This window comes from Hemitrygon akajei, chromosome 23 (genome assembly GCF_048418815.1).
Source record: "Hemitrygon akajei chromosome 23, sHemAka1.3, whole genome shotgun sequence".
Lineage (NCBI taxonomy): Eukaryota > Metazoa > Chordata > Chondrichthyes > Myliobatiformes > Dasyatidae > Hemitrygon > Hemitrygon akajei.
The window spans coordinates 6,464,985-6,477,789 of NC_133146.1; the positions used below are offsets into that span (position 1 = coordinate 6,464,985).

The window sequence follows — 12,805 nt, forward strand, 5'->3', positions numbered from 1 at the left end:
AATATAGCAGGTGTGTTCAAGAAGCTCTTTGATAGGCACATCAAAGTGAATGAAATGGAAGGATATGGGCATTGTGTAGTAGGCAGTAAAGTTTAGTTGGGCAGTTGATAACCAATTTAATCAATTCAACAGAGCATTGTGGGCCAAAAAGCCTGTACTGGTCTACATTCTATCTCCAGCTGGCATGGAATATAGCAAAATGTCCTCTTGGATATCTAGTCAATATTTGGTCTTAACATTACAAGGAGTCAATTCCAATTTCAAAAGCTTTTATCGGGTCTATTGCCCACCATATTACTTTACTAAATTATATTGAGTTACTATTATTGTTTTGAAAAAAATGTCCCTTTGGTGGGCTAAGAAAAGATTTATCTACATAGAGTGGAAAAATACATTATTCATCCTTGGCACGCATGAAATAACCATTGAAGAATGTAAGAAATGAACTGGTGGGGTAGGAATAAGGTAGAAAATATCCACAAATGTAGTTAGGGTGGTAAATTAGGCATATGGCATGTTAGCTTTAATTGGTCAGGGCACTGAGCACAAGAAGCTATATAAATGTTTGGTTAGGTTGCACACAGAGTGTTGTGTGGAATTCTGGTCCCCTATTGCAGGAAGGATCTAGAAGCTTTGCCAGAGTAGGAAGAGATTTACCAGGATGCTACTAGATTAGAAGGTATAAGATAAAAGGAGATTTTTTAAAGTTAGAGTTGGTTGCTCTGGAGCATCAGAGAGACCTAAAAGAAGTTTATAAAATTATGACAGATAGGGTAAACAGTCAAAATCTCTTTTCCTGGAGTTGAAGTGTCAATTGTTAGAGGACTATAATTATACTGTTGTAGCCTCACTGACCTGTAGCTCCCTGGATTTTCCTTGCTGCCTTATAAGTTATTAAATGCAGAGGACAAGTATAGAAGTGTTTCACTAACTTAATACCAGGGATAAGAGACTTTTACTTATGAAACAACCATTCCTTTTATTAAAATAAATAGCTAGTCAAAAGTATGATATGGCTTGATAAAGTATGAAAAACTACATTCATTAATAACAGAGAACAAAACTTATGGAAGCAGATGTAAAAGATGCAGACAAAATTCTGAATTAATATTTTGTTACAGTGGTCACAAAAAAAGGACCAATGATGTAGTTCAAGATGAAAATGGTGGAATGTTGGATGGCATCAAGATATGATGTCATAAAGACAGTGATAATAAACCTGATTCTGAAATAAAAAGCCCACTATAATAATTTCAGGCTAAGAAACTTATTGTGCTTCTCCAAACCCAGTTTGTCCTGAATGCAAATCCATACTGCACTGCCAGCACACTTAGGTTTGGATAATAAATGCTGGTCTTACTGGTGTCCATATCCCGTTATTGACTTAAGAATTTTTTACAAGAAGTTTTCCTGGTTTTACCTGAGGTCATCCAGATTAGAAATGCTCTTGTTTAGGATGGTTTTCTCCCGTCTTAATTTTTTTATCTCCACGCGGAGCAACCGAATATCATCCACTCGTTGTCTGTACTGTATCTCTCCTTTATTTAACATGGACTGCTGAATTTTGATCTTTTCATATAGCAAAGCCAGCTCATCATTGCGGCGTACAAGCTGAGTCCCCAAAATATCTCTTTCACTGATGACCTGGGTAAGAATATTGGGAAAAAAGTTAATTTATAGAAACAACATGTCAATTTGACAATGCAAAGAAATCATATACATTCAGTGAAAAAGCTGAGTAGAAATAAATCTTCAGAGCTGCTCAAGCTTTGTAGCTTAAAATAACAAGAATAGCCTTCCTGCAATTAAAGGCACATAATATGCTTAATGGCCCATAATGTTTGCTAATAGGAATATGATGGGATAATTATGAACCCATAAATTAAGACTCTGTTTGGAAAGTATTGGAGAAAATTGATTTTAGATAACCTTAAGCTGTTGGTTCAGCAAAGAGAGGAAAGAAACTTGTGTAATTTCAATAGCAGAACATCACAAGCATCTTATGGCCTGTTTACAAAATAGCTGCTGTGCTATGTACTAAAGCTAGGTATAGAAATAAGAAACTGTTGGAGTTACTTTTAAGATTAAACTAAAAAGATCAAGGCATCTAATTTAAAGCAAAAGCTGACTATAAAAACTATTTCAAGGAAGAGTGGCAAAGAGCTTTGTTCAATAAGTTTCAAGGAAGGTCTAAGCGGAGAAGTGTGGAATGAAAAGAAGCACAAAGGCTATGTAAGTGAGAGGCTTACACAGATGAACTCATGGAAGATAATATGAAGCAATAAGGTGAAACACACAAAGAGGTCCACATCTAAGGTCTTTAATGATGGAGGAGCAGATTAAAGAGAAATGGCTGCAAATGCCTCCCATTTCCCCTCAATAAACAACATTTTTGTCATCTAATGCCTGAAAATACAGTGTATCCAAATGTAAGTGGGTGAACGTCTTGGCCTAGTCCACAGCCCTAATTTATATAGTTTCTTAATGGTTTTTTTGGCATTTGTTTCCTTTAACTTTACCTCATTTCTGAGCTGCTGCCAGACAGTGGAGCGGCAGCCAGCTCCTCCACTGGAATGCAAGAGCTCGTTGACCACATCCAATAAGTACTGAAGAAAATGGCAGGTCATCAGGATAAGATTCTTCTAATGGTATGGCCATGTCAAAGGAAAATTCACCCCTTATCCAGGCAATAATCAACAGGAACTTTATTCTATTGAACCTCAGATGAGTTGCGGCAAGATCAGCTGATTGCATGTCCTACATCATTTCCTGTTATTGATTACTCTGCTAACATCCAGGATGTTATTTATGGCATGCAAATACAACACCAGCAGACTGCATATTTGGGTTCAGAGTAAACAACATGGGTAAATATATCCAACATCCAAATATATATATGCTCCAACCAAGGGAATTAAGCACACAATAGAGAACAAGAATAGTGTTTGGGTTTGGAACTATCCTGGAAAAAACAGTAGAATACAATAAATAAAAATAAAGAAAATAATAAGATTAGATTTATTTGACATGTGTACATAAAAACATGAAAATTTACAGTGAATTGTTTTGTTTGTGTCAAATCAAATCAAATCAGCAAGGATTGTGCTGGGCAGCTCTTGTCTTGCCATGCTTCCAGCACCAACATTTCATGTCCATAACTCACTGACCCTAACCCAAACCCAAATACCTTTGGACTGTAGGAGAAAACCAGAGCACCCAGAGGAAGCCCATGGGATGACATAAGGAACATATAAAATCCTTACAGACAGTGGCAGGAATTGATCTCCGATTGGTTATCACTGGCATTATATAAAGTAATGTGCTACCCACTACGTTACTGTGCTGCCCATACAGAAAATTAACAAAACTCCTAATGCAATAACCGAATGTACTGGTAAACAACATCTGCCATTTTAAGTATAAACTTGCAAGATATGGAGTACCTAATTATATTTTATCATATGTGAATTGATTTTGGAGTGGAGGAATTTAATAGCCTCCTACCCCGCATGTCTCATACCTGATCTAACTCTTTTTTCTGACGAGTTCTCTCTGTGTCAGCCTCTTCAATAATCTTCAAAAGCTTTCTTTCTTCTATTTCCTGATTTTCAATGAAAATCCTGGTGTCTTGTGCCTGTTGCTTCATCTTCTGCACTTCAGTCTATGGTTAGGAAAGTAAAAGAGGACACTGTGAAACAATCAGCATATCATGCAACACTATGAAGGTGAATAACCAATAGTTTGAAAATTCGTAGATCAGCTTGGAGCCAAATGCAAAATATGGTTATGTTTTACTACATGTCTTCTTTATACAATTTGTAAGTGCTTAATGAACAATGGAGTACAGTTCTATCTTATGGCAGAGTACTACCCCTCCAAATGTCAGTTCATCAAGGTCATTATTTCTAACAAATTAGAGATGGAATTACTACAGAATCATGGTTGTGGATCACAGTCAATGGGCAAGAGGTTTAGATTACTAAATTAATATTCACATAAAACCCATTGCAAATAACACAACAGAGCCAAGCATCATATTGAATGAACTAGTAATGCAGATTCCAGAAGCATAAACAAATTTTATTATTGCCTAAGAGGTCTTTTAGCAAATATTCATAAATATTTCCCCTGATTTTCATCCTTTTCCATCATCAGCTCCAATACTTACCAATTCATCTCCATTTTGCTGTAATGTAATTTGCGATTATTTACTGGAGAGCTTGCAAAACCTATCTGAGCAGAAAATAGGTCATGGTGAACCAGGAAGATAAATGACCCAGCCTGTCAACTGTGACCTGTTTTCAGTTTGACTCAACAATAACACACAGCATATTTAACTATATTCACATCTGGTTAACAAAGATAGCCAGACCTTTCCAATCACGCAGTAGTGCTTTCAGCTACATGTTTTCACCAGGCAATTGAAAATAATTGGTGTCTGAACCTCATGACCTATTAGCTATCTTTGGCATTTAAAATGGAAACACCATCCAAGACCCATGGCTAACAAAATATGGAATAACTCTTACTGATTATTGTTTTGATGGATAAAGAACTTAACAATGAAGAAAGACAAATAATTGCATTTATATAGTGCTCTTCATGCTCAGGACACTCCCAACTAGGAATGTATATCTCTAATGTAGCCATAATAGTAATATACAAAAAACACCAAATTACAGACAGCAATATGATAAAGATAAGACAAATTCTTTTAGTGGGGTTGTTCAAGGAATAATTGTTGGCTAGGTTATTGAGGATAAGTTTATTGCATCTCTTTGAAATAATAGTTTGAGTATCAGCTCAACAGGCTTATACAATCTTTGTTTAACACCTCGTCCAAAATATGGCACGTCTAACAACATTGCACTGCTGCAGTGGATTGGACAGAATTTAAATCAACAATAATCTGACATAGAGGCAAGAGTGCATTCACTGTGCCAAAATCAGCCCAAATCTAGCAGCAATAATCACCATTACCCACAACCTGTTTGTAAACATAAATACCTCCTAAAAGAACAAGCAAAAAGGTCTGCAAAGATTTCGTCAAATGACGAGTTATTGCAACAATTAACCAGTGCTTGGTGGCCAGCCAAATGGCAGGGTTCAAGCTACAAGAAAATGTAAATTGACATTTACAAAGAGAAGATTTGAGAATCAGTGACACATTTTGCTTTCCACTCAAATGCAGAGGGAATGAACTGTAGAAGTGGATGCAGGAGGTGGAAATGATTTGCTGTTATGGACACTGCATCAAATGTGAAAAATAGATGAATGTAAATTCACCATCACATTGAAAGTATTGATTTTAACACATTCTACACCTATCACAGCACAAAGAAACTGGGAGCAAGAAGCACTCACATTTATATTTAGTTTTAATCACACCTTGGGATAATATATTACTCTAAAGGGCAGACTATTGTCCAGACAAATGCTGTTTTAGCTGCTCTCACAGTGCACTTCCATGGATAAATTACATTAATGGTCAGTTCTGTTGTTTATGGGGAGATTGATTTAAGGGCAGTATGTTGTTCAAGACATTGAGGAAACTCGTACTCCACTTACAACAGAGCTGTACGATTACTACAAGTACAAAATCCAAGTACAGTCACTCAATGGCCACTTTACTAAGTATAGGAGTGGAACCAGGTACAGTCTTCTGCTGCTGTAGCTCATCCAATTTAAGGCTTGACATGTTATGCATTCAGAGATGCTCTTCAGTTAATAAGCATAGTTATCTGAGTTACTGTCACCTTCCTGTCAGCTTGAACCAGTCTGGCCATTATCCTCCGACCTCTCTCATCAACAAGGGATTTTCACCCTCAGAAGTGCCACTCAATTTATTTTGTTTTCACAGCATTCTCTGTAAACTCTAGTGACCGTGATGTGTGAAAATCCCAGGAGTTCAGCAGTTTTTCAGACTCTCTAACCACCCTGTCTGGTATCAACAATCATTCTATGGTCAGTCACTTCCCCATTCTGATGTATGGTGTGAAAAACAACTGAACCATGTGACCATGTTGGCAAGTTTCTATATACCGAGTTTCTGCCTCATGATTGGCTGATTAGATATTTGAATTAATGAGTGGACGTACAGGTATACCTAATAAAATTGCCACTAAGTGTATACTGCATCCTAGTGCTAAATGATATTTTCATCTTCTTAGACAGTGCCAATCCATTTCTGTAGGTCAGAGAACTTATAAGCTAAAAGGCTAGTATCCTTATTACTGTTACTCTTTCCATAGAGTGTAACCAGCTGCAAGTGACACTTCAATGGGTTAACATTGATTGGTTGGGATCAAATTTCTCTTAGTAACTTTCTTTAATGTTCACAAAGCGGTTTGACTTAATGTTCATTGACTGGTATTTCCAAGGTACCAGAAATGAAGCTGGTTAAGGATTTAATTCGTTATCAGTGATTGGCTATGATCAAATATGACCTAATTTCACTAACTTACATGTGGTAGGCATGGATGGGTGGGGAGGGGAGATCCAATATTGATACAATTTAAAGTTTTCCTTCTCATATTTCCATGATCACATGAAAGGAAATAATCATTATCAGAATCTCAATCTCTACAGTGTCCTAACACCCTTTTTACTACATCTAACAGAAAGAATCAATGAAAATTTAAATCATTGTGTGTTGCCTTTAAGGCATTTGTTTAGTTTATTATATTTTCGCTTTAGTAATTCATTTGTTATCGTTTTCTAGTTAAAGTTAAGGTTGATTGGTATCGCCAGAAGAATTCTTGATTTAATGTTTCTGCAGCAACACACTTGATTGACCCATGAGGTACTGTGCACACTAATGGCAGAGCTCACAGCCATTATAAATGCACGACCACTCCTACCTGTGTCTTCTGACCCGGAAAACCCCTTCATACTCTCGCCATCAATGCTCCTTACACAGAAGGCAGGAGCTCCCCCTCCACCTGGGGACTTCGCTGATAAGGATTTGTACACAAAACAATGGAGACAGGTTCAGGCTCTGGCAAATAGGTTCTGGTCTCGTTGGAGAGATGAATATCTACCTTTGTTGCAACACAGACAAAAGTGGACAGAACCCTGAAGGAATCTTCAAGTTGGAGATTTAGTCCTGCTCAGGGACAAGCAAATCACCTGCAACTGCTGGCCAATGGCCAGAATCACTGCCACATTCCCTAGTAGGGATGGACATGTCAGGAAGGTTGAGTTGAAAACTTCTGACCAAGGCGATGTGAAAACTTACCAAAGGCCAGTTGCATAAGTCATTCTACTTCTACCTAAGGACTGATTTAGAGACTGAAGTTTTGTATTATGTTCATTGTGACCTTACGAAGGTCAGGCGGGGAGTGTGTTGCCTTTAAGACATTTGTTTAGTTTATTATATTTTCGCTTTAGTAATTCATTTGTTAACGCTTTCTAGTTAAAGTTAAGGTTGTTTAAAGTAAATTCGCCGTGTCTTGTGGGAAAATACTGGTTTGGAGAAACGGGAAGGGGGGGGGCTTATGTGTGCAGGATCAGCGTGAGAAAAGTTTTCTTTCTATGCACTAGAAACATTAGAGAAGCAACGCCGTAAGTTCATGAGATAATCGATATGTTGAATTAAAAATGTTAACGTTGATTCTGTTAAAAGTAATGACGGTTGATAAAGTTTATGTTTTTTGTTATTTAAAGAGTTGCGGATAGTTTGTGTTGAAGTGTATTTAAAGCCAGTCGATGGCATAGGTAGATTCTGACTGTAAGTTGCACTTTAATGTAATATAGTTGTTGTAGTTTTACTTTTGCAAGTATTTATGATGTAAATGTGATGTCAAGAAGGAAACAAATACTGTATATATTTTGTATTGTTTTATCAACAGTTTTCACCATACGTTAATGTGGAAGAGTGAACAGTAAACGGTTAATATTACTGGGACCGCCTCATTGACTGGTTTATGCTTGGTGTTTAGTTCAGAATTCTTTTACACCTGTGTGAGAACACAACACATTGAGTTTTTTTTATTCATCACAGGATTTCACCAGAAAGGCCAGCATTAATTGCAAAGCCCTAATTGCCCTTCACTTGCTGGAAGATTTAAGAGTTAATCACATTGGTTTAGGTAATCCAAGCCCAGCCCAAGCTTGTTCTCACTTGTTACATTCATAGATTTCATAGTGCTTTATAGCAAAGAGACGTGTCCTTCAGCTCACCATGTCCCCACTGATCATGGTACTCATCCATATGCCCACATTTAATCCATAGCTTTCTGTGCTTTTGGAGACCCTGAACATTTTTAATTGGGATGTCAGCCATAGATAAGCCAGAACAGGTAAGAATGGCTGATTTCCAACCCTAAAGAATATTAATAACCAGATTTTGGAGGGATAACCAGTAGTTTCGTGTTCAATACCTCTGATGAAAGATTTTTTTATTCTACATTTATATCATTAATGGAATTGAAATTTCCCATTTGCAGTGGTGGAAAATGAATTCTTTCACCATATCAATAGTCCAGATGTTAACGTAACTAACTGAATGCTAAACAGGATGCTATCACACTAAACCATATCAGGTGCAACATATCCCTTACAGTTTAATTTGGTAATAAGAGAAAAGGAAGAATCATTGCAATAGTTCCACAACAATACCTTCAGTGCATCTTTCTCCTTCTCCATGCGCTGATACTCCAACTGTTGTTTCACAAGTGCAGCCTCCTTTGAGCTTATCTCATCTTTCAATTGATCAATATGATGGTGCATGATCTTTAGTTTTCGTTTCATTTCAGCTATCTCATCCTTAGAAATGAAAGAGAGAAGGTGAATAAAATTATTTCAAACATTCTATTAACAAATATAATGTTATGTTTTAATTTTCCACCAATAATTCATTCACATTCACATATGACCCTTTTCCTCAAGTTATTGATTGATTAAGTAAAACAGAATCAGGTTTATAATCACCAACATATGCTGTGGAATTTGTTATTTTGTGGCAGCAGTTCAATACATTAATAAATAAATGTACATTTTACTCTTTGTTGAGAGTAAAATGAGAATTGATAGCACAGATTTGACAGCTTATTAATCAGCAGATAAATAATGAGTTGTCATTTTTCAACTCATGAAAGCTGAATATATAAACACAAAGCAATATTACAACAATGCCTAGAATGCAATTGATGTTATCAAGCCAGTGACTATATATAAAATTTAATTACTTTGCACCTACTTATGATAGGCATTCCAAAGGCTGAAAGAGAATGAGTCTTTTGTAATGCTTGCTTTTCTTAATGTGGAACTGGGATTCCTTTCAGGGTAGCTTGTTCTACTGTAACGTAATCATAGCTATTGTGCTTCAGAAAAAAAGTAGGATACCAAAAATTTATCATATTATGGTATATTAATCTTGCAGTAACAATTTCTAGGTTTGCCTGGAAATTAAAGTACACCTATCTATGGTGCAATAAAGTACCTTTAGTGCTTTTGCTAAATAGACCCCTCTGCATAATTGGCTAAACAACCACGTAAAACAGCATTGAGGAGATTTACATCCACAGAAAGGCACTGAACACAGGACTTGAACATGCTCTGATAATAACTCACTCAATTTAGTACTTCTTTTATTATTTTGTTGTGTGGCAAAAGGCGGCATTTAACTCTTGCAGGCAGACTCTCATTGGCAGCCACACAGCAGCAGCCCACATTATGTCTTCTAAAGAAGATGCAAAGGAGAGTTTTTATATGAGCCTTAAAGCTCTGGTCAATGATATACAGCACAATATGCTAGGAGGGAGATGGTTGCATCAGAGGAGCCAGTAGATCAATCAGCCTCACCTGAAGAAGAGATTGGCCGAAGATAACAACATGATGTTTCTCTGGTGTGAGTACGCCCACACAATGCACTAATAGGGGAAGAAATGCCAGGTGCTGACAAGATGTCACATTGATCTCTACAACACTGTTTATATTTGTAGAGTGGAGATACTCACAAGGAAATATATTTTGAGTGATGAGTTCTTTAAGTAAGATATCACAAGAAATACAGAGACATTGAAGAAATCAATTTAAGTAATTATCAAGAGTTCATTCAATCAGGTCGGTGCAGGTGGACATGCAAAGCAGGGTGTGAGGAATTGTTACATATCTAAATCTTCTCTGCCTGGTTACTGGTGTCCTGTACTGGTGGTAAAGTTTGGTGTGGGGTTAGGCAGTATTCTAGAATTATGTGAATATAGCAAATATTACTTCAAGGAAGAACTAGTCTTCAGTTCTAATTGTAAATTGCAAGCAGTAAATTGACATTAAAAGTACAGGCTAGCCCAAAGACTAAGAGACTAAGCATAATAGAGCATTGACAGTGACCAATCCAGACATTGGAGGATTGAGAGGAGGGGGTTTCACTCAGATCCACTGCCCAAATAGCAAAAGGCAGCATCAAGTGGATCACAGTAACGCAATAGAGCATTGAACAACGACTGATCTGGACACTGAACGATCGAGAGAAGGAGATTTCCCTCATGTCCACTGTCTGAGTAGAAAAAGGCAGCAGCATCCGAGTTATGGCAATGTAATAGAGTTTGACCAGCAACCAATCCGCGTTTGTGATTGATAAACAAGAGAAAAATTAAAGGAAGGCAGGGCAAGCATAGTGGCCGTCATCAATGTGCCATTGTTAAAGTGGAGAGGGTCAGAATGGTGATATTGAGGCTTTAACTCTTTGAGGCTTCAGCAAAAAAAAAGTGAATGAAAGAAAAGCTCAAGGTTAAGTTTTTTTTCCTCTTTCCCTTCTTTATATCTGCTCAGTTAGGATAGTAGAGATGCCAGGCAGGATAGCCAAATGTTTCTCTTGCGGGATATGGGAAGGCAGGGAGATCTCCGGTGTCCCTAATGACTACAACTGCGAGAAGTGCATCCAGCTGCAGCTTCTAACAATCCACGTTAAGGAATTGGAACTGAAACTGGATGAAATCTGGATCATTCGGGTGGCTGAAGGGGTGATAGAAAGGACATACAGAGTGGTAGTTACACCCATGGTGCAGGACACAGGAAACTGGGTGACAATCAGGAAGGGGAAAGGGGTTAAGGAGCCAGTGCAGAGCACCCCTGTGGCCATCCCCCTCAACAATAGAGTTATCACTTTGGATACTGTTGGGGAGGTTAACCTAACAGAGGAAAGTCACAGTGGCTGTGTTTCTGACACTGAGTCCGACTATGACTCAGAAGGGAAGGAGAGGAGAAAAGGCATGTTGTCATGATGGGAGATTCATTAATTAGAGGAATGGACAGAAATATCTATAAGCAAGAATGAGATTTCCAGATGGTATGTTGCCTCCTGGGTGTCCAGAGCCTAGGATATCTCAGATCGAGTCCTCAGCATTCTGAAATGGGAGGCTGACCAGCCAGAGGTCATGGTCCGGGTAGGTACCAATGACATGGGCAGGATGAATGATGAGGTTCTGCATTGGGAGTCAGATGTTAAGTTAAAGGACAGGAATTCCAGGGCTGTAATCTTAGGATCGCTACCACATGCTAGTGAGGCCAGAACTAGGAAGATTATACAGTCTAATACGTGGCTAAGGAGTTGGTGTAGGAAGGAAGACATAAGGTTTTTGGATCTTTGCGCTCTCTTCCAGGGAAGGTTTGCACTTGCACTGGAGGGAAACTAATATCCTAGTGGGAAGGTTTGTTAATGCTGCATGGTGGGGTTTAAACTAGAGTTGCAGGGGGATGGAAACCAGAGTGCTAGAGCAGTTAGTGAAGAGGTTGGGGAGGCAGATGTTGGTAAGACCTCAGACGAAGTTAGGGATCAAGAGGTTGAGCATAGTGAGACTATTTGCCTGAGCTGTGTATATTTCAGTGCAAGTAGTATCATAGGAAAGGCAGAAGACAGTGCTGAAGATGAGGTAGCTGGTTTACAAACAGAGGCAATGTGTAGTGAGGAGAGGGTGTTGACTGGGCAAAATTGCAGTCAACAGGATGAATTGCAACATAAAAGAAAGACAAAATTGAAAAGGGTGAATATAGGACTGAAGGTGTTATATTTGAATGCAAGCAGTATATGGAATAAGGTAGATGAACTTGTAGCACATTTACAACGTGGCATGTATCACAGAATCATGGCTGAAAGAAGATAATAGCTGGGAGCTTATTGTCCAAGGATACACATTACATCAAAAAGCAGGAAGGCAGAGGGGGTGGCATTGCTCTGTTGGTAAAAAATGAAATCAAATCATTAGGAAGAGGTGACATAGGTTTAGAAGGTGTTGAATCATTGTGGATAGAGCTCAGGAACTGCAACAGTAAAAGACCCTGCAAGGGGAAAAGACCCCTCAAACAGTAGTAAGAATATGTATGCAAGTTAACAGAGGAGATATAAAATGCATACCAAAAGGGCAATGTTACAATAGTCATGGGGGATTTGAATATGCAGGTAGATTGGGAAAATCAGTTTAGACCTGGATTCCAAGGTGGTGAATTTCTAGAATGTCTATGAGATGACCTTTTAGAGCAGCTCATGGTTGAAGCCTCTAGGAGATCAGCTATTCTGCATTAGGTGTTGAGCAATGAACCAGTTTAGAGAACTAAGGTAAAAGAACCCTTAGAGATCATAATATGGAAGCATAAATTAGAAACAGATGTTCTCAGGGAAACTTATGGAAGAAATGTGGGGTTCCGCATAGATATGTTCCAATGAGACATGGAAAGGATGATAGGGTACAGGAACCAAGGTGTACAAAGGCTGTTGTAAATCTAGTAAAGAAGAAAAGAAGAGCTTACAAAAGGTTCAAAAAACTAGGTAATGATAGAGATCTAGAAGATTATAAGTCTAGCAGGA

General features: G+C 38.0%; 1 protein-coding gene across 1 annotated transcript in view; it reads right to left on the reverse strand.

Annotated features, from left to right (window-relative positions):
* The window catches only part of cfap58 (cilia and flagella associated protein 58), a 272,272-nt gene that overhangs the window by 165,890 nt on the left and 93,577 nt on the right, over positions 1–12,805 (reverse strand). The window contains exons 11-13 of the mRNA XM_073026872.1: positions 8,620–8,766; positions 3,521–3,661; positions 1,421–1,644 (exon numbers count right to left, since the gene is read on the reverse strand). Of these exons, the coding sequence (XP_072882973.1) occupies positions 1,421–1,644; positions 3,521–3,661; positions 8,620–8,766 (512 nt within the window). The remainder of the gene's footprint in view (positions 1–1,420; positions 1,645–3,520; positions 3,662–8,619; positions 8,767–12,805) is intronic.